The sequence below is a fragment of the Penicillium waksmanii genome, assembly GCF_028829765.1.
Source record: "Penicillium waksmanii strain IBT 27052 chromosome Unknown utg000005l:1.0-5232799.0:1.0-5237142.0, whole genome shotgun sequence".
Classification (NCBI taxonomy): Eukaryota; Fungi; Ascomycota; class Eurotiomycetes; order Eurotiales; family Aspergillaceae; genus Penicillium; species Penicillium waksmanii.
Window position 1 is genome coordinate 4,910,376 of NW_026643252.1, and position 21,742 is coordinate 4,932,117.

The window sequence follows — 21,742 nt, forward strand, 5'->3', positions numbered from 1 at the left end:
TGTCTTGATTCGTTGAATTATGTTGTGTGTTTAACACTTGGCATGGTTTATAAACTAGATCAAGTGCTCCTTTTCGTTATTGACTATATTCACGTATCCTAGGACACCACCAGAATGACTGAGCAGTCGAATCACGCTATCGTCTATGGTGCATCGGGATTAGTGGGTTGGTCTATGGTTGATCAACTCCTGAAACAGTATCCCGAACCTGGTACATTTTCCAAGATCACAGCGATCACAAACCGACCGCTTGATATATCGAGATCATGCTGGCCCGAGCCCAACGCGAAGGGTCCAAAATTGGAACTTGTATCAGGTGTCGATCTACGCCACGTCGATGGACCGACATTCGCCGAGTCGCTGAAAGATAAATTGGAAGATATTGCTAGTGTTACGCATGTGTACTATTTAGGTCAGTCCTCCTACATGAAGCTGACTTGCTATGCATTGACTCACAGATCTTAGTGTTCACGGCAATCGCCGACGACATCGAAGAAGTCGATACCAATCTACGCATGATGCAAAATGTCATCCACGCCCATGAAAGATTCAGTCCAAACCTTCGGTTTGTGGCTTTCCCGGGCGGGACACGGATACGAGTGCAGAAATTGACACCCAATTTCTGCTCCATTTGCTGATTTGGCTCTCTAGGGGTATGGAATTTATGCGCCCGGTGGAACGTTCACCCCGCCTCTTCAAGAACACATGGTTTCAAACCTTCCACCCGACTATGCCGCGACAGTTGTCTATCCAGCATACAGAAAACTTCTCGATAAAGCTAGTAAAGGGACAAGCTGGACCTGGTGCGAAGTTTGCCCAGATGCAATTGTATGTGTCCTCCAAGCCAACCCCTCGACACCGCTAACTCACTCCTGAAGATCGGATTCACCCCAAACGGGTCTCAATTCAGCCTAGCACTTCATTGGGCCCAGTATCTGTCTCTGTATGCTTATAATCATGGCAAGGGGGCAAATACGCCACCAGCAGAAGATACCATCGTGAAGGTCCCTTTCCCCGGCAATGCTGCTGGCGCGAACTCCCTTTTCACGCCTGCCTCCAGCCAAACAATCGCGCGATTTATGGTTTACGCATCATTGAACCCGGGCACGTGTGGCCAGGGTAATTTGTTCAACATAGCCGACCATCAGAAGCCATGCACGTATGGCGAGCTGTGGCCAAAAGTCGCGGAATGGTTTGGATTGGAAGGTGTCGGACCTGCCGATGAATCGGAATCGAACTTGAATACTCTCAAGGTCGGCGAGCTTCCTGATTCAACCGCGTCGCTTCCGCCCGGAGAATACATTTCAAAACACAAGGAAATATTCTTGCGGCATGATTGCGAGAATGCGGTGACCGCTGGAGTGGGAGCCGGCCACCGCCAGCTGGATAGCGTGGGCTACTGGCTGACCTTTGATCGACAAATGAGTGTAGAGAAGATTCGGAAGACTGGCTTCGAAGGGGACAAGGACCCCGTTATTGGCTGGATTGAGAGTTTTGAGATGTTCCGGAAAGCGGGATTAATTCTCTAGTTCTCAAGATGAATAAATTTCAATTACATTGAAGTATCGTGCATTGATATCTACATTACCGCTAATTCAATAGTTGTAGCTCTTCGTGATGCAGCAGAGCGGAGTAAAGAGTCACTCCATCATGCATTATATCCAACATCCTGTGTTGGTGCAGCATCCTCTCGCTCATATAGAATCTCCGGGCGCACATCTTTCCGAAGCAAATACCTCTTAAAAAAGTAAGGAATCTGACGGAGTCCATACTGTGCATGGAAACGCGTCGGTACACTAAAAACTTGATCCAGCTCTTCCAGTGTCTTGTTCTTAGTTTCCGGCATGAAGAGCAGAACTAGCCACCATCCGACAATGCACCAGCCAGCATACCACGCGAAGCCACCCTGAGCCGTGAAGGCATTTCGCAGGGATGGCCATGTCACTCCCAACACGAAGTTGAAGAACCATGTCGTTGCAGTTGCCAGAGCCATTCCGTACGAACGCACGTACAGTGGGTAAGCCTCTGCGGAATATGTGAATGGGACTGGGCCCTCTCCGGGTGAATATACAACACCGAAGAGGTATGTGCCTAGGGCGATGCATCCTGTCCGAGCAGCGTGGCTAGTTTCTGGTATCCAAAAACTGAAACCGGTGAAGAACATTGCTAGTGCCATGAGGGGGAATGTTGTGAGTAGGAGATTTCGTCGACCGAAAGTGTCGATTGAGTAGACTGCTGGTATAGCAAAGAGCCAGTTGATCACGCCCCATCCGAAAGATGCTGCAAGCGCGGCAGCAGGGGAAAAATTTGCTTCCTAAATGCTGTTAGTTAACAATTTCGCCGAAGATTCCGAATAAAGTATTTGCGGTCGGGGGGATGCTCACCAAAAATATTTCGGATGAGTAGTACGCGATAACATTGACACCGCAAAACTGGGAAAGTTAGTATATGCATTCAGTTTATGAGAGAGCGGAGCTCTTGCCTGTTGCATGAACATGACGATTTCGGATGCAAGCATAGCCCTACGATTTCGTGGAACAGTGATGAGCTCCAGCAGTTTATGTTGTCCAAGCTTCATACTGTTCTCGGCTTCCAGGAGGGTATGCATGTAGTACAGATCACGAGCCGCTTGGATTTTATGGTGACGCAGGGTGCATATCGACTCATATGCGCGGTAGTATTGCTTTTTGGTCATATACCAACGCGGTGACTCGGGACAAGCGAAGACGAAACAGCACACGACCAGCGCCGGGAACATCGCCGACGCCATCATGAGACGCCAATTCATTCCCACAATGCCGACGGGGTCCGCGACCTTGTAGAAGATTAGATCCGCGGCATATCCGAGCATGATACCGAACGCTGTCCACATCTGCCACTGCATCACCAATGCACCACGGATAGCGGGAGGCGCAGTCTCTGCAGCATAGATGGGAACTGTCGCCGACTTTGGGCCTATACCAAAGCCAAGTGCGAAGCGAGCAACAAACATGGACCACCAAGTATTCACGAATCCTTGCCAGAGGCACGCTATCGCGCTGAAACAACATGTGATGAATATTGTACCCCGTCGACCGAACCAGTGGTTGAATGGAACTGTGAGCCAGCATCCAACGAATGCGCAGCAAAGGTAAGGCGCCGCATTTACCAACCCCACCAACCAGGTGTCTCTGCGAGCTTCAGTGGCGATACCGAACTGGTGCTTATACCAGATTTGTGCTCCGTTGACGACCGTTTCGTCTATACACACTGTCGGTTAGCATATATTCATGGAAATCATGCTGGGCCTCGACAAAGGAACGCAATGCTTACCCATTCCCTGAACAGCTGCGGAAAGCGAGCAGAGGGCAATAACAGCATACATCTTCCATGGTTGCGACCATCGATGTGTGAACTCATGTCGCAAAACCTCCTTTTCTTGCGGTGTCAGCCCGGCGACATTTTCAAATCGTTCGGGCGATTGAGCGAGTACAGCGCCCAGCTCAAAGGCCCTGATATCGGTCTCATCGCCCATCTCGTGCATCATCGCAAAAGCGCGACCCTGCTTGCGGAGCTCTGAATGACTATATCCAGCAAGGGGATTCGAGAGCTTAGCGTTAAGATTGCGTCGCGCGCGCTCGGCTGCTGTTCCGAGGGTCCGCTGGGGCACGAACTTCTCGCGGGGCATTTCGTCGATATTCTCGTCTTGCTCGACCATACCGCCGCCTTGCTTGAACATGATGAAAGGTCACGGTGAGTTTCAACGGGGCGATATTGAGTGAACATGGATCCGAAGGATACACGCAGACGTCAAAGGGAAAAGCGAAGGAGTGAGCAATGGGAAAACATCTGACTGCCTTGGCATATTGGGGAGGTGCCATAGCCTTGATGGGTCGAGATTGTCAAAGAAGCGGGCATTTCGGGCATGATGCTTGGGTGTCCGGGTTTAAACTGGGGCCAAATTGGAGGTCCAGGGTGATTGGCAGACTAGTGGTCGTGGGGCGAAAGGACCGGGATGCGCAGCTGAATAAGAGGTCACTGAATGATCGACTGCTCGTATTGCTGGATGGGGCGAGGGATGATGGGCTGGCAGTGGCTGGATGTGCAGGATGATGCGTCAGATGTGTAAGACGCAGGGCGCAGAAAGAAAATGCTGACCGACTTGGCCGAGTACTAGTAAATTGGGTGCTTTTTCTTGACCATTTGTGATGGATACCATCAAGATAAATGTGGAGTCCGGGGTCCTGTGGGGTAGCAATTACCAGACCGAGTTAATGTGCAATGGAACTAGTCAACGTTAGCTGGTGTTAAAAGTCTTCCGTGAGGGAAGATCTAACCAGGGAGATACTGATTGTAGAAATGAGTTGCCTGAGCCAAGAGCGTGAGATGGGGGCCAAAGTCAGACTTGTGTTGAATAAATGAAAGACTCGGAGTTACCAACAGCGCGTCATGATCTTCATTCTCCGGGATGTTTGGATGTCGCCCTGCTATGCGCTATGCTCGCAAATTCCGTGACTTGCGCCTTGGGTTGTAATCATTTTTCCTTCAAGTTTTCGATCGCGTTCAATGAAATGTATCATTCGACTGATTTTTTGGCTGGAGGTGGATAAGCTTGCTGTTAGCAAATCCAAAGGGTCGGAAAGCACATAGTGAGCGGCCGTCCATTGGTCAGTGCGGTTAAATGAACAGTTTAACACTATGGCGAGCCACTCCTAGCCTTATTTGGGAGGAAAGTCGAGCGAATGAATCCAGCGAGATGATTCAAACTTGGATCAAAAACAGCTTGCCTTGTCGAATTACCGGACAACTTTGACCAACTCGGCTATGAAGAACAGGAGAATGTTCAAGAGATGATGCGGGAATGGATTGCCCATTTCTATTATGCCGCGCCGGCCATGAAATGATGACCGGATTAATTTGACTCCATAATTAATAACACAAACTCAGAATCATGATAATGTTGATTGACCGCGCGCGATGGCTAGATAACTGGGAGAATGGGCCGTACGGATGAGGCGAACTTTGGTGCCTCAGGCACCGAAGGCTGAACAAGAATCAAAAGTCTATACTTCGAGCGAAGCTTTTTCGTTATTTACAGATCATTCAAAATTGGCCTATATCCCGGGGAACTATGAAAAAAATCGTTGGGTCCATGTTGCCTTCCTAAAGATGACGGGAGATACAGGAATATTGGGAGATTATCACCAAGACCAGGAGAAACTAAAGGAACTGCACGAGAAGAGGGATTTCATCGGGGTAGATCCCTCTGGCTGGGTTTCAAATGAGGATTAGTTTGAACGGCGGAAGACTGTCATCCAGAGCATTAAGTATGGTTTGATGGAACCTTTGAACATCCCAAGGTTCAAGCACTGAGATGGAAAAGACTGCGGTCCTTTCTCAGTTTGCTTTCGATGCCAGTGGTCATCTAGAACTTGAAACTGCATGAAATTTTTTCAACTTCAGACTAAGAAGGCAACTCCAAACTTTGGAAATTAACGATGCCCGGATGTGGCAATGTTGGTTTTGTTCCAAGGTTGGGGATGGGAAGCATGTTAATTCTGAACGCCACCCGCGTACCGTCCAAGGTTGGCATCAGACGTTGTTTTACTTTGATCAATACTAAATATACTTGAGGAAAAACTTTGTCTTAGGCTGGAAATAGGACTTTATTACTAACATACTAGATGAATAGATTTACAGAGCCACCCAAATTGACAAAGGGAGACCTCTTGAGCTTGAACGCCTTCCCACGGATCGTAGAGCGTTAATATTCGGTAGAGGAGGTGTTATGATACTTGAAGACAGGGGTTCTGAACGCACGGGGTATACGGGAATGGCTTGATTAGCTTCTACATATTGATTTCTAGCATGTTCAGCTTCAGTGAACCTTAGAAGTCCAACCGTCATTGATAAAATCAAAGTCAATCCCTATAGGACGGGTACGATCCGATGGCAGAATTCCTAACGGAGAAAGGCCGCTGTTAGTATATCCAGCCAATTGCTGAGGGCCTCGGGACTTGCGCCCGGGCGGAGGCCAACCTAACTCAAAATACATCGTATCCTTAACTCTAAGTAGCCTCAAACGCCCAAAGTTACTTCAATAAACTTGGCTTTTATTCTTCACACATGAATCGTGGACCAGAGAATGATAACAAACATCCAAGTTCAATGGCAAAGATCAAAGTCAAGAGACCGTGCACAAATTCGGCCAACCTGGGCCCGCCAAAACGAAGTATGGTTGAACCATCCCAACTCTCACAGATGAAATTGAGTTTCAACTCATCGGGTTCTTCCTCAGAATTGAATCGCGGAGGCAGGAACTCCGCGGGGAGTTCGAAGTCTACTCGCGGTTGCGCCCGCCGACCTAGATCTATTGAAATCTAGGAAGCCGTTTGCAGGAAAAGCGGGATTTCCTTCCAAGGGTCAACCACGTCATTCTATCAGGAGACCTCAACTCAACTCTGTTGGGTCTAGAAGTCTTCGAACAACAAAGGTCAAAATGAGTTTCTTTGTCAAATCGATTCGAAAGGAATTTCTGTCTTGAAATGAATATTTAAAGCAGTCGTAGTTGCATCCAAGACCAAGGACAGAAATACACACTGCTGGCTCACTTCTGGCTAGCTGAGACCTCCAGTTATCACATTTCTCTTAGGATTATTTTTCCCTTCAATTACCATGAAGCTTTACTTCACCTCATTGGCTGCCTTGGCAGCTCTCGTCACTGCTGCTGCTGCTAAAAGCACTACTTGCGAGAGCAACCAGATTGTTGTTTGCAGTGGCAATGGCAACGCTGGTCTTTTGTCCTTGGGAAATATTGCTCCGGGACTTCTCGGCGAGAATTGCTCAGGGGGAGAAGTTTACTGCTGCTCCGAAGAGGATGTCGAACAGGTAAAGTGCCATTGAACTCATATACGACGTATCCCAAGATACTGATGAGAATTATACAGATTGGTTTGATCAACCTCAATCTGAACGCGCAGTGCAGTCTCAATAGACTCCTTTAAGAGCTCTAATCTAGTATCCAAGTTTCCTCATGCCAATAACACTGGAAAGATCTGGCTCCACTCCTTGAACCTTTGTTCTTAATTACTTTCTGAAACAATATTATTCACTCCGAGTAAACAGCTGAAGATCATTGATGCAGATATATAGTGCACTACTAGAAGCGGACGTTGGCTATTCGAGAAAGATGACAGAAGAACTAGTGGCAGTGGTTGTTCGTCGTCTAGGACCGCCTAGCCGCGATCCCATGGCTCGCTATCTCCTGGGAGCATAGAGACGAGCCAAGCTAGATATATCGACGGGTGTTTGAACCACTCGATCGCATGCTAGAGAGCAGAATTCTTCATAATGCTTGGATTGAAGTAGTAGTTTACGGTGTCACTCTACCGTAAGACAATTGCTGGCTCTTCGCTGCGCGTAAGGCGCGTGGTATTCACTAGTGGGCTGCTTCGCGGTCGGCAGGGGGATCAGGGGCCGATTAGGCCAGTGAATGGAATTTCGCCGGACTTTGTAACAGAGGACAATGTGCTCGGGGAACTCGAGAGAGAGAAGAGACCCATGGATGGCTTCTGAGGCGCACATTTCATTCGCGAACCTGTCACGGGTCAGACCCGTTTCTCACTATATGGCCCTGCCATATAGCCTCAGCCCCGCACGCTTCTGTTCTGCCACCGCCTTACACGTTACTTCTATTGTTGTTCTGCTTGTTCCGCTCTTTCTTCTTTTCAAGCTTTTTGTAAACAGCATGTTGGCCTAGCTCTTATTGAATCAATATTGTTACAGCCCTTCACAAGTTTCGACCATAAGTTATCAGTAATAGTAGATAGTTGTCGGTAGTTGTGGTAATCCGATATTATAACATGAAAATATATAATCCGTCCAACTGCAGTCCTACTATATCTCTGCCATAAACACCAAAATTTTATTACGTTAAAATATTAGGATTTTACGGTCGGACTGATTGTACCTAGATTTCTATATTATTCTTTATATCAGTACCTAATTTACTTAGGATATACTATATAATACACTTCGATACACTCTTAGAACATATATAATTCTTGGAACTTTATGTTCGCACTGTTTGAGGAACCTGAGGTTCGACTCTAAGAGCCGTGGGGTCGGATCGCCGTTCCAAAACCTTAGAATTGGAATCTGAGTCTTGGCGGTTCCGAGTAGTCGAATCGAACCGGGAGAGTCGCGACTCCTGCCGAGATCTACCCTTTACATTATAGTGCTGACTTCTCCTTGTGTTCTGCTTATTATGGGTTGTGTTGCAGACTGAGCCTTCTAATACACGAGTAAGCACGGAGTAGAGATTGGATATACAAGCGCCGGGATGTTGACATCTGATCTGATCAGCCGCAGGATCACTCAGTAAGGTTAGCCCGTTTTCTGCATCGGTCGATGCGTTGGAATCTTTCGCTTACATCTCGCTGAGCCATGTGGCCACATGCGATTCGATGACGCTACAGCCTTGTCGATGGAATTAGTATTATATCCTTTGTCGTCTGCGACCCTCTGCACCATCATTTGAGAATTTCTAGCCAGAGCCAAATCGAATGGTCCAACCATGGAGTCTGATCGGCAACCCGAGAATGTGAACCTGCCAGGTCTAGAGAGGTTAGGGCTTCGCTCCTTTCTTCATCTTGCGCAGGATACAGATGCAGACGCCCCAACACCCAGTGAGACCACAGGATCTGGTTCCACCCTTCCACCCCCGACTTCTACCAGCCCCCCGCTATCGAGCCAACAACACCAGCTCAATAAGAGGCAGAGGCAGCGTCGCATACAGTCAAGCGTCGGGCCATCTAGTGGTCCTCGAAGGGGAAGGGGCTATCTGAAATCCCAAAGGTATATGGAGTATAGGGCCCGGCCGTGGCGGGGAATTGGGAAAGATGGGGAGATAGTGTGGTCAGACGAGCTGGAAGATGCATTTCAGCAAGGTAAGTCGCATTTTTTGTTCATACTAGCAAGCCGCTAATGGATGATGCAGCCCTTGGGGCATACCCACCGATGGGGAAAAGAAAGTTGACCGAAAATGGGAAATCGTATGGCCGAAATGAACTGATTGCAGTGTTTATATATCGGAAGACTGGCCAGCAGAGGACGAGAAAACAGGTGTCGGCTCACTTGCAATTACTTGATTCCTTTCTCAAGGGTGACCCGGACTGTAAGTGCAACAACATCAGGATATAGTTATCGGCGTGATCTAACAAGAAATACAGGGGAAAGGCTCGTTCGAGAGCAACCAACCAACCATTCAGATGACCCGGCTCAGCCTCTTGGTTCTATATGGAGCTCGAAGGAAAATGATCCTTCTAACCACTACAGTAACCATATCCATGCCGTCCAGTGCCTTCGCTTTGACATGTGGGTGAATACTCCAAACACGCCAGACCGAATCGAGGATGCTTTACATGTGTATACCCGTCTCCAGGGGGACCAGGGTTCACCACCAATGCCATTGGGGTACATAGAGGGCTGGCGGACTCACTTTCCGCATCTGGCTGCATTACTCTCAAGCATCAGAGGCCCTGTGGGGTGTGATATTATACTATTCGAAGCCAACCTTGGGTTGATAGATTACTTTCCTCCTGTGGGGTCGAGGCTAGAAATTTCCCTGGAGCTGGACAGAGTCAATTCCATACCTGGTATCCCACCGATAAGTAGCATGATGAAAGATTGGACGTGCAGCAATTACATATATGAAAACGGGCAGGCGACGATACAAACAGAGCATGATCTCCCCCAGCCGCATACCACCACAACCATCAAGCCGCCGTTTGAGTCATCATGGTGGGCAAAGATATTCACACAACTTACCCATCAGAAAAAGGAGACTGAAAAAACCGGACAATATGAGATCAGTGATGATCCTACTCGGCAATACTTTCGCTCCTTAAGCGCCGTTCAGGAGATCCGGGCCCGTGACCCTTTGGGTCACGAAAGCAAGAGAATGGCCATCCTTCTCTGGAAGTTTCGACAGACGCGACCAGTAGAGATTGGCACCACCACATGGCGTTGGCTGACCACTTCACCTGATGCAGTTGACCTTCCTCCACTTTCTTTGGATTCGGTCCTACTACATCAAGCTCCTCCCAGTCCCGTATACCCTCACCAGGTCCTTAAAACTCATGATTCTCTGCAACACCCTGGTGCTGATCACCATGACTCTCATCAACCCCGGCAACACCAACAACAGAGCCATACGCACACCAACTTCACACCCCGACCACCCCCCACGCCACCCCCAGCCCTCGGCCAAACCAAACCGTTCACCTCCTTCTACGCAACGCCTCATCTCCGCGAAATAGCCTTATCCGCAAATCGCAAGGGCCGGGCGCGCTTTGCCTTTGGTCATCCCATCCCCGATCTGGAAAAGCGGGACTTTGAGCTTCCGTCTGAGATCATCGAGATCGCTGCGGATCTGCGGAAACAAAGGCGGGTAAAGCAGGACGATCAGATGGGGATAGCCTGCTTGTCTGGTGATGGTGATATGGATAAGACACGCCTCCAATCACCTCTGAAGAAGGAGCTCAGAATGGAACCCAGTATCCCAGACGTATATTTACAGGAGTGGGATTCAGATGAGTCAATGGGTCTGAGCATGGAGAACTCTGGAGCAGCCGATATCGTACAACCCCTTGGGTTAACCCAAATTGGAGCATTCACTGATTCTGGCTATGCATCTACAAATCTTGACAAACATGGATATGCTCAAAGTACTTCGGATGCTAGGCTCGGACTTCCTACAGTTCCTGAACACGACTTACTAGAGGATATCGAAACTCCACCGACACATGACTCCCTGGAGATGACTGCAGGCCGAACTGTGTATTCTGATACATCGAGCATTGCTCCTTTGCGAAAGGAAAGCTACATATCTCTATTTGGCGAAGATTTGTTTATGAAACTTGTCTCCTGGCAACCTGATGCGCAGGCAATGGAGAGAATTTCCGAGGCTCTTCCTGAATTGCTGAGAGCTTTCGCTCTCAAAATTGGCCACAACGCACCCAGTCAGATTCATCGTGATGTTATGGTTTTTATTCACAAGAACAGAGAGTGAGTTCAATGTTCCAAAGATATAAAGTCTCACTTTGCCCTAACTTTGTCCTAACTTTGACTATTTCTCAGCAATATTGTGAGCAATTTCAAAGAGAGGTGTTCCCATGAGGAAGAAATTCTTTCTGAGGATGGGACTTCCGACTCTATAGGAATGCCTCTGGATGAGAAATGGGACCTATGGAACAAGCACCTAGAAGAGCAGCAAGACCCCATTACGCCTTCTCCTTGTATTAGTGAGCCAACAACCGGCAATACACACACACAGGAGGAACAAGAAGAACAGGCAGAACAGGACGAAGAATCCGATATGCCTGAGTTCTCTGCCTATAAAAATTTCATTTCCAATGTCGCATCATACGAATGGCTTCTTTCCAGCTTACGCAGAGAGCTCTTCCTGGCCCCAGCGAAGCCAAATATCATGGAAGCTATCAGGAAAAAGATTATTACCTCCCTGCCATCTTCTCACAGACTCAGCAGAAGGTTATCTGCAGAAGCCTACACCGTGACCTATGTTGTCCAATGGAATCCGCTGGATTTTCTCGATGAACAAGGGTATCAGGAGGAGCCAGGCGAGGCACTCAAGGGAGTCATTACCCTTACGGGATCATCCGAGGATGCGCAAGCCCTGTCTTGTGCACAATACCTGTGCCAGACATGGCCCTCAACAGGTGGACATATTCTTCAGCTAATTATGGATATCGCTCGCGCTGGACCTGGCAGTCGACAAACTTGTAAGTCCCCGACGCTGTATAGCTATAATTTGATACAAATCGTGGTCCTCTAGGTGATTTACCCGACAATACCAAGGTCGCAGCCTGGCTTAATGCGTCAGGTTTCAACGTCGAGGCGTTCGGTACGGGAGACTCAGTGGCCGAGATCGGTGAACAGTTTGCATGGCTGGGTGCTGCTCTACGCTCTTCGCCATATGAACTTGGTATTGCGTACTGCACGCCGATTATTAGTGACGTCCATATATCTAGCGCCCCGCAGCAAGCGTCTCGGAGTCAGTCTTGCCCCCATATCCTTGGCAAGATTGATTTCGTCTTTCAGGAGAGAGAGAAGCAATCCACAACGTCGAATGCGCAATGCTGGCACAACTTATTCCGGAATCCTGTTGTCGTCACAGGCTACCCAATTTCATGGAGATCGGAGACCGGTACAGGCCTGGAGATCCCACTTAACATAATGGCAGGATTGGCCCGAACCAAGCGTGTCAACAGCTTCAACAAAAAGCTCTTTGTTAAGGGCTTTTCGACAATGTTAATTCCAACAAGACAGAATGGACCCACGATCCTCTGGCATTTGATGTATAACATAGATCGAAGCCGCATATCCTACATTCAACATACTGTGCCTCATTTAGAGGATATCAGCATCTTTGACTTGGAAAAGGCTCGGCACGTGCTTGGGTGGTGTTCCGAAGCCAGATACAACGCTGGTAAGAATACGTCGGAAAAAAACTCGGTCTTTTGCTAACACCTCGGTTTGTCAGGGGCTGCGGAGGCCAACTATCTAATCACGCCGTCACGGCTCCCAAGACCGCCGGAGGGTTGCATATACAATGATGTCCGGTTATTCAAGGGACAAATCATTCTTGGCAGCGCGTTCAGCATGGGTCACAAAGACACCGCGATCCATATATCACGAAATGGGTACATAGAAAAGCTCAAGTCAATCCGTCGGAGATTCTTTGTGCTTTGGGACGAAGAAGACAAACGAGGATGGTTAATCAATGGGGGCAGTGTTCTTTTACACTTACTTCGTGCCTCCCTGAAACACGACAGTATGGATGAACTTAGCACTGAATTTCTCTTCAATCCTGAGGATCTGCAAGAAGCATCTGAAAATCGCAAGACTTTTTCTGCCATAAAAGTACTCGCGAATCAAAGCAACAGGAGGCTCCCAATATATCTAGAAAAAGGAAACTATCTTCGCCTGGAAGATCGAGTCGTGGAGCTCTACGACACGTTGGAGAAAATCATGGACTACGAGGTCGGCATCGCCACACCAAGCAGCGCGAAATCATCCAGAGCCCGAAAATACCTGGAAGGTTGGGACTTCAATGACTTGGCTACCTGTCGCGATATATTCTATCCTCGTGTTGCCAAGCTCGAAACAATTGGCAAGGGCTGGGTTGATTTCACCAGAGCTATCCACGCAGTTACCCTGTTCGGTCGATGCTTTGGCGAAGTCATTGAACCTACCAGTACTGGCTCCTGTAATAAATGGACTGAATTGCCAAAAGCCATGTACTATCTCGCCGCCTCTATCCATGACCTTAAAGAGATCATGGACATGGATGGAGATTCAGAAGCAAGCCCGATGGTATTAGCACATAACGTCATTTGGCACAATCCAGTTGCCTTTGGATCGTGTCAGTGCGAATTGGACGGACAGGATGAGCACTCGGATCTTGTTCAAGTTCTTCTGCCTTCAGCCTTTAGGAAGAGGCTGCCCATCAATCATGAGTTTCCACTAGATGCTCGTGGTGCGGCTATTTTCGGCCACAGTGAGTACTCCAAATGGTCCTGGAAAGATACTGGATATCCTGAAGAAGGAGAATCATCGCCGCCATCCGAGACATCCGATGCTCCTGAGACCGAGTTTCATGACAGTGGGATTGCGTCTGACACGAACTCATCAGCTCAGAAGGGAAGCCATAGTTCAGTAGCTTCCAGCTCTCAACATCCATCAAATGAAGATGGAGAGACTCTTACTCGGGAGAGTTACACGGTAGGGATTATATGTGCCTTGCAAAAAGAGCTCCGGGCGGTTCGCATCCTCTTTGACGACAGACATGAAGATTTAGAGAGGGCCGTGCGAGACACCAATCATTATGCACTGGGTCGTATTGCGCGTCATAACGTTGTTGCTGCATGCCTTCCATCTGGTGAATACGGCACAAACGCCGCTGCGGATGTTGTGTCCCATTTGACCAGGAGCTTTCCCGAGGTGAAGTTTTGTCTTTTAGTCGGGATCGGGGGCGGAGTGCCTTCAAGAGATAATGATATCCGACTCGGTGATGTTGTCGTCAGTCATCCAACCGACATCCATCCCGGGGTCATTCAATACGACCTTGGCAAGAACATGGAGGAAAACAAGTTCGAACGAACGGGTTCGCTTCAGCGTCCTCCGCGTTTCTTGATGACCGCTATCAGCACGTTAATGTCGGATCCTGAGCTTCCATCCACACGATTTCAAGGGTATATCAAGGACATTACAGAGTGCAACCCCGTATACAAGCATCCCGGTGCCCGGAATGACAAGCTTTTCGCCCAGTGCAGTGGTCGCCCTGTCCGAAGAGCGCGCCGCCCCGAAATTCATCCGCTGATCCATTATGGCCTGATTGCCTCGGGAAACAAAGTTGTGAAGGATGCCGAGACGCGGGATCATCTGGGTGCAAAGTACAACATTCTTTGCTTTGAAATGGAAGCTGCTGGGATCATGAACGCCGTTCCTAGCCTTGTCATTCGAGGAATATGCGACTACGCGGACTCCCATAAGAACAAGCTGTGGCAGGAGTATGCATGCGCGACCGCTGCGGCATACGCTAAAATGCTTCTGTCGGTCGCATGAGACCGTACAAATTTGTGAAACTTAAGTAAAGCTCCTAAGGTCTGAAAAGTCTGCACCTAATGGACGAACTGTAAACCTAAACAACATGTAGATACGGGCCAGTGAGATGAATGACATCATACTATCTTATCGTTAGTTAAGTTACCGGTGAAGTGAAGGATGAGTCAGCCCCCATGTGAGTCGGGGTTTGTTCGCTTTTCTCTCCGCGATCTCCTCCAGGGTCCAACTGCTGCCTGCCCAGCATCCTTTTCCCGTATTCTGTGTTGTATGCATGCTTCAGAGCCTCTCCTTAGTTATGGAGACCTATGCCCATCCTGATCTGCTTTTCCTCTTAATGCCAGCTTCGTGACAGGCCTTCCCCCGAGCAGCCGTAGTTCTGCACAATTACATAAGAATCTCTACCGTAAGACAATTGCTGGCTCTTCGCTGCGCGTAAGGCGCGTGGTATTCAGTAGTGGGCAGCTTCGCGGTCGGCAGGGGGGATCAGGGGCCGATTAGGCCAGTGAATGGAATTTCGCCGGACTTTGTAACAGAGGACAATGTGCTCGGGGAACTCGAGAGAGAGAAGCGACCCGTGGACGGCTTCTGAGGCGCACATTTCATTCGCGAACCTGTCACGGGTCAGACCCGTATCTCACCATATGGCAGGATGAGCCACTGCAAGATACTTCCTTATCATGTTGACTGCACAACCTATATAGTGACATTCTCAACAGAGCAACGGTAGCCGCGGTAGACCAGCAATTCAGGGATTGGTCAAGAATCAGGGGTCGGTGGGATAAAGGGCTCTATATCCGGGTTCCATAGAACAACCTTGATAGATTCATCATGAATCGCTGCCTGTTATACTACTAGATCGGCAGAAGGGTGTTGTCAGTGTTTTGAAGCTAGATGGGAGATTATACTTCTAGCATATTCACTACATATTGACAGGTCTTGCCCAGAACCGATAGGTAGTGTTATAGCTAAAGAGTTCACCAATCAAGTCCATAGTGATAGCCCTAGCAAAGGAAGCAGTGGGACATTAATAAACCGAGAAGTTGAAAGAGATCATGTTAGTAATATCAAGGAGATTTAGTAAAAAGGGGTTAGTGTTACACACTTTGTGATTCGTCGTCTAGGGCGAAGCCTCAACACGACGCGACACATAGAACCTATAGATATAGGATCTATTTTCGCTATAGAGCTCAATATCTAGTAAACACAATAGATATATCTTAGAATTCTATTAGGCTCTAATCATCGTAGACCAGAAAACATCAGAAGCTGTCATCATCCGAGAATATATAGTCTAAACTGTCTTGCCAGGAGGTTATTTAAAGCTTGACCTAACCCTATACATACTCCTACCTCCTACCAAGACTCTGCTCTTACTGACTTACAGGATTATCTGATGAGTCTTCTCTCACTCACTCATTCTAACTCTACTAACTTAGACTTAGACCCTGTAGGATACCTCTCTTGATCAGGGGTCGGTCGGTCGGTCGGTAGAGTTGACAGGTCTATCTATGGACACGCACCACGGGCGACAGGAGCACGCGGCATGGACGAATCAGCGGCCGAAGAAAGGGAATGGGCCCCCATTCCTTTTGGGACTAGGGTATAGAGTATAAGGGTGCCCAGGCGGTAAAGCTTCGTACGGACACTCAATGCCGTTTGATATCCTCAGAATTGCGACAGATTCATTGACTCTCAGACTCTGGCCGGTGAAATTTGTTTCAAAAGAACCTCATCCAAAGCCAGTCAGGATAATTCATGTAACGTATTCCTCGGGGGATCGCGTAGACCCTGGGCTCTACGTGACCAATGGCTCACATCAAGACAGAATGCGGGGTTCCACCAAAACGATCGTTTAACTGAGATTTTGTCAAACGCTCCTGGTGAAAATGCCAAATCGTGAAATTTGCCCGCTTTATTTTCTAACTTAAAACGCGGTTAACGGTCAAAAGCTGTGTTTTCTTTTTTGTCATGATCGCTGTTGCTTTATAAGTGATGCTTCAGTGTTCCTGTTATTGAGGGGAGTCGATTGTATGTTGTATTGCCTGTATGTCCAAGATACATGCTAGGCATTGCCAGGCCGGAATAACTGTTGTTCCCCCACCACTGAATGCTGATGACGTGGCATGTTCAACACGCCATGGCCTCCACGACGTAGACCTCAGTAGATACAACCCAAATCAATAAAACATGGATGGGCTATCATCAGCAGCCAACGTCTTCGGGGCCATTGCACTGACGGGCAGTATTGTTAAAATCTGTGGTAGTTATATTACTGAGGCCAAAAACGCTCGAGATGACATCTTCACTCTGCAGAGAAGTGCAGCAGGACTTGAGAACATTCTTCTGAGCCTAGCAAAGATTCTCCAAGGCCGTGGGGCTATGGAGCTATCAGTTTCCTCAAATATTTCGGATGATATTGATAACTGCATCTCGGATCTTGAGGCCCTAGAAACGAAGATCAATCCAAGGCAAAAGAAGGGAGTGATGAGAAGGTTTGGCCTGCGATCCTTGAAATGGCCTATTCAGCGTCCAGAGATAGACAGATTGGTCGAAAACCTCGAGAGATATAAATCATTATTCATATTATCTATGCAAGTTGACCAAACGTAAGTCAACTCAAAATTGCCTTCTAATCAATTACGCTCATCGCTTATTAACGGTCTAGTGTTCTTCTGACCGAAGTCGCTCAAAGCTTGGAGACCTCCAAGGACACTATCAATCTTGACAAGCTTTCGGTCGCGCGTGGGGCCGAATTTGACTCCTTCTTGGATCAGCACGAGCAAGTGTGTCTGCCAGGTACTAGAACAGAGATAATCGATAATGTCATTGCATGGGCAACATCGCCTGAAGAAAGATGTATGTTCTGGCTGAATGGTAAGGCAGGGACAGGAAAATCAACTATCTCCCGAACACTTGCCAAATTTCTCAAGGAAAAAAAGGTTCTAGGAGCTAGTTTCTTTTTCAAAAGAGGAGAGGCCGATCGAGGAAATGCGATGAAATTGTTCTCGACAATTACGAGGCAGCTACTCATTCACATACCTCAATTGGCTCCAGGGATTCAAAAGAGTCTTGAGGCTGATCCCGAGGTCGCATGCAAATCTTTGACGGAACAATTTGACAAATTGATACTACAGCCTCTGAAAAGCGTTAAACAAGCTCAGCTATCACTCTCGAAAGCTTGTACCTATCACAATATGGTAATTATCATTGATGCATTGGATGAGTGTGCAAGAGACGAAGATATAAGAGCGATTCTTCGATTACTACCAGCTCTACAGGAGTCAGAAATCATTCGCCTCGGAGTGTTTATTACAAGTAGGCCCGAGCTACCAACTCGCCTAGGATTCTCCCAGATGCAAAAGCTTGGTTATCGATCTGTTGTTCTCGATGAGGTCCCGTGGTCAGTGATACAGCACGACATATCTCTATTTTTGAGACATCGACTTTCGGAGATAGGAAGTGACCGGAACTTACCATGCAACTGGCCCATGGAAAGCGACATTCAATCGCTTGTAAAAATGTCAACCCCCCCTGTTTATTTTTGCTGCTACCGCTTGCCGTGTCTTGGAGGACCCCCAATGGGACCCAGAAGAGAGCTTGAGGAAGCTGCTCATATACCAGAATGAGGATACCAAGTCCAGCCCCTCGTGTCATTTTGGCGACATGGCACAATTTGACAGAACTTACCTACCTGTGTTGAATCGGCTACTTGAGGGTCAAAGCAAGAAACAGGAGAGACAGCTGGTGCAAGAATTTCATGACATAGTTGGCACTATAGTGGCACTCGAGGCCCCACTTTCAGCTGAAACGTTATCTAAACTAATTGGATATTCGGAGAAGCAAGTACACCAAAGACTTAGCTCCCTACATTCTGTTCTAAATTTACCTACCGATAACAATCAACCTGTGCGACTATTTCATCTCTCATTTCGGGACTTTCTTCTCGACTCAGAGACAAGGGATAAAACACCACTGTGGGTTGATGAGGCGAGGGTACACCGGAGTCTCACTACACGATGCCTTGAAATCTGTGGTGGTCTCCAGAAGAACGTTTGTGGCTTGGAATGGGACACAAGGCGTGCAGAACTGGACACAGGAATTATCAGTTCTTGCTTGTCATCAGAGATGCAATATGCCTGTTGCTATTGGGCCTATCATCTGAGTCAAAGCCAGAATTCTCTCGTTGAGATCGGGAAGTCCTCCCCGTCTACATTGCGATTTCTGCAGCAACATTGTCTTCACTGGATGGAGGCAATGGGAATCTTGGGTCGTATATCCCAAGTCATCGGGATTATAGATCTACTGCAAGCTTCACTGACTGTACGTACCAACCGTCTTGCCAAAAATAGGTAGAATACTAAGAATCTAATACAGGAGAACGACGGTGTCGAATTGGCGGGCTTTTTGCAAGATGCCAGATTATTTGTTTTGAAATTTGGATCATTAATTGACGAAGTACCCCTTCAGATATACTCCTCTGGGCTCATTCTTTCGCCCAAAGAGTCAATCCTACGAAAGACTTTCGAAAATGAAAAACCTGTTTGGATAAAGAGCTCCCCCCAATGTCAACAAAGCATGGGATGCAGAAATTCTGTCTCTCGAAGGGCATTCCGGCTCGGTACATTCTGTAGCGTTTGGACCTGACGGGTGTCTTGCATCTGCGTCGAGTGATGAGGTCGTTAGGCTCTGGGACTCAGGCACAGGGTCTCTTCTGCAAAGCCTAGAAGGACATAACGACAGGGTTCATTCTGTCGCTTTCTCGGTAGATGGAAATCTCGCGACTGGATCTGCGGACGGCACCCTGAAAGTCTGGGACCGGTCATCAGGCCACTTGCTGCAGACCCTCAAAGGTCATTCAGATTGGGTGAACTCTGTGGCATTTTCTTTTGATGGCCTTTTACTGGCGTCGGGCTCTGATGATGAATACGTGAAGCTTTGGGATACCTCTACAGGGCAATTAAGACAAACCATCGAAGGGCATTGTGGACGAGTTCAGACAGTAGCGTTCTCTCAACATGGCCTGCTTGCATCGGGCTCCAGTGACGAGAAAATAATGCTCTGGGACTCTCATACCGGTGCATTGAAGCATACTCTGAAGGGCCATTCTGACTGGGTTAGATCCGTCACTTTTTCGTCAGATGGTCGGCTACTGGCATCGGGCTCATACGACAAGACTGTCAGGATCTGGAGCTCTTCTACTGGTGTCTTGCTGCGGACTCTTCAGGGTCACTCGGGCTGGGTCAACTCTGTAGCGTTTTCATCTGACGACCAAAGGCTGGCCTCCGCTTCTAAAGATCAGACAGTCATAATTTGGGATTCGGCTTCAGGTGATCTGCTTCGAGAACTTAAGGGCCACGGAGGATCAGTGTTGTCTGTTGGGTTTTCGTCCTGTGGTCAGATACTAGCGACCGCATCTTATGACAAGAAAGTCAGACTATGGGATTCTGCAATGGCACTATCACAGCAGCAGGATGTGGTAGGCCATTCAGATTGGGTTTACTCAGTCTCCTTCTCTCCAGATGGTCGTCAACTAGCGTCAGGCTCACGCGACGCGACTGTCAGGCTCTGGGACTCCTCGCAAGGCGTTGTTGTGCGAACTCTTCATGGCCATTCAATGTCAGTCAGAGCGGTCTTGTTTTCTCCTGATGGAAGATATCTAGCATCCGGCTCCTCCGATAAAACGATTAGGATCTGGGATCCAAATACAGGACTTGAAAAGCAAGTTCTTGGGGGTCATGCAAGCCGTATTCGATCGATTGCAGTCTCCCCCAACTCACGCTTACTGGCGTCCATGTCTAACGACGAAATGCTTATACTCTGGGACCCTGTAATGGGTATGGCATTACAGCAGATATCAAGGGTGGTAGTATAAAATTTTCCCTTGAGCCTTTCCAAAATAGCTCCTACCAGGGTGTTGATTTGAGTGACAGCAACATTCGGCTTTGGTTCAAGACTCACAGTTCTATCTGGCCTCGCAGGAAAGACCCGATATGGATAGAAAATGATCAATGGGTGACGAGCGGAGGTAATAGGAAGCTCTGGCTCTCTCCAGAATATCGAAGAAGCTGCTCAACGGTGCAGGGCCATACGATTGCCCTGGGACATGCCTCAGGACGGGTTTTATTCATAAAATTCGAGGATTCTAGCCACTGCCTTAGAAAGTAAATATTGTAGTGGGGGATTCGCTCTGGCGATGTCAGGTGACGTTGTAGGCCTTAGGCCTTACATGCAGTATATAAGCCCTCGATGATAGTTAACTTACACATCACCTTTCGGGTCACCAATGTTATTTGCGTTATTTCGGATTGCTAGCATTCGAGCAAGGGCTCGAATGCTCTGAATGCTGTTTTCTCAGTAGGGCACCGCTTTGTCTACTACTACTCTCTCCTGCACTCTACGAGTGTGGTGGTTTTATCCTCTTGTGATCGACCCGTCTGCTTGACAGACTGCCAGCGAGCTTTCCCATCTTATAATATCTATTAATTATTCTGATGAATCAGAGAAGCATTCTTGCCTTACTGATGACGCCTAGAATGATTAGGATTTTGATAAAGAAAAGTTCGCTGAGCAAATTACGTCCAGAAATGTTCATATGACATAGGCTTAGACGATGTGCATGGGAAATGTGAAGAGGCTGCATGATTATAGACCTTAATCTACAACAGTAAGTGCAAAGGAACCAGATTTGCAGATATAATATCTATAATAGGTGATTTCCCCTGTAATACTGTATACACCTATAGAAGGACTTCTACTAGATTTTATTTGCATAAAGCATGCTATCTCCTACTCTCGAGTAAGGTTTCAGGGCGGCTCTCCTGTATAGCAACAGTAGTCCTTCTTATACATTAAATTATATTTATGTTTTCTTCCCGTGTATTCGCTTTATTGGTACCTTTGTTTTATATACCTTTCTTCTGCTGCCAAGAATTCCACCAAAATTGGTATATTCAAAGGTCACGTCAATATGACAAGATAAAATTCTAATGTATGTAATTAGTTAGACATAATAATATGAGGCTGTTTCTCTCTATTTCAGACGTTTTCGTGGTCGATCTTGGCGTGATAGTAGTAAACGGCGGATTGTCTAGTAATGGTTGTCGATCTGTAATTGGCC

At 47.7% G+C, this 21,742-nt stretch overlaps 6 protein-coding genes across 6 annotated transcripts; 5 read left to right on the forward strand and 1 right to left on the reverse strand.

Moving 5' to 3' along the window:
- Positions 1-114: 114 nt before the first annotated feature.
- Positions 115-1,529, forward strand: N7481_006726 (SDR family oxidoreductase; the record flags this gene model as incomplete). The annotated part of the gene is made up of 4 exons (XM_057265945.1): positions 115-412; positions 466-599; positions 652-828; positions 879-1,529. 4 exons carry the CDS (start codon positions 115-117, stop codon positions 1,527-1,529), a joined length of 1,260 nt encoding a protein of 419 aa, XP_057123665.1.
- A 119-nt stretch (positions 1,530-1,648) lies between these two features.
- On the reverse strand, positions 1,649-3,718 carry N7481_006727 (sugar porter family MFS transporter; the record flags this gene model as incomplete). The annotated part of the gene is made up of 4 exons (XM_057265946.1): positions 1,649-2,314; positions 2,385-2,432; positions 2,483-3,240; positions 3,313-3,718. The coding sequence occupies 4 exons, from the start codon at positions 3,716-3,718 to the stop codon at positions 1,649-1,651; spliced, it is 1,878 nt and encodes a 625-aa protein (XP_057123666.1).
- A 2,936-nt stretch (positions 3,719-6,654) lies between these two features.
- Positions 6,655-6,983, forward strand: N7481_006728 (uncharacterized protein; the record flags this gene model as incomplete). Its single annotated transcript, XM_057265947.1, has 2 exons — positions 6,655-6,867; positions 6,927-6,983. The coding sequence occupies 2 exons, from the start codon at positions 6,655-6,657 to the stop codon at positions 6,981-6,983; spliced, it is 270 nt and encodes an 89-aa protein (XP_057123667.1).
- A 1,571-nt stretch (positions 6,984-8,554) lies between these two features.
- Positions 8,555-14,625, forward strand: N7481_006729 (Pfs domain protein; the record flags this gene model as incomplete). Its single annotated transcript, XM_057265948.1, has 6 exons — positions 8,555-8,927; positions 8,978-9,154; positions 9,210-11,046; positions 11,119-11,780; positions 11,834-12,487; positions 12,542-14,625. 6 exons carry the CDS (start codon positions 8,555-8,557, stop codon positions 14,623-14,625), a joined length of 5,787 nt encoding a protein of 1,928 aa, XP_057123668.1.
- A 2,187-nt stretch (positions 14,626-16,812) lies between these two features.
- On the forward strand, positions 16,813-18,251 carry N7481_006730 (NACHT and WD40 domain protein; the record flags this gene model as incomplete). Its single annotated transcript, XM_057265949.1, has 2 exons — positions 16,813-17,231; positions 17,291-18,251. 2 exons carry the CDS (start codon positions 16,813-16,815, stop codon positions 18,249-18,251), a joined length of 1,380 nt encoding a protein of 459 aa, XP_057123669.1.
- Positions 18,252-18,288: 37 nt separating this feature from the next.
- N7481_006731 (WD40 repeat domain-containing protein) lies at positions 18,289-20,790 on the forward strand (the record flags this gene model as incomplete). Its single annotated transcript, XM_057265950.1, is given in 4 exon segments — positions 18,289-18,945; positions 19,000-19,243; positions 19,257-20,459; positions 20,474-20,790. 4 exon segments carry the CDS (start codon positions 18,289-18,291, stop codon positions 20,788-20,790), a joined length of 2,421 nt encoding a protein of 806 aa, XP_057123670.1.
- Positions 20,791-21,742: the final 952 nt, after the last annotated feature.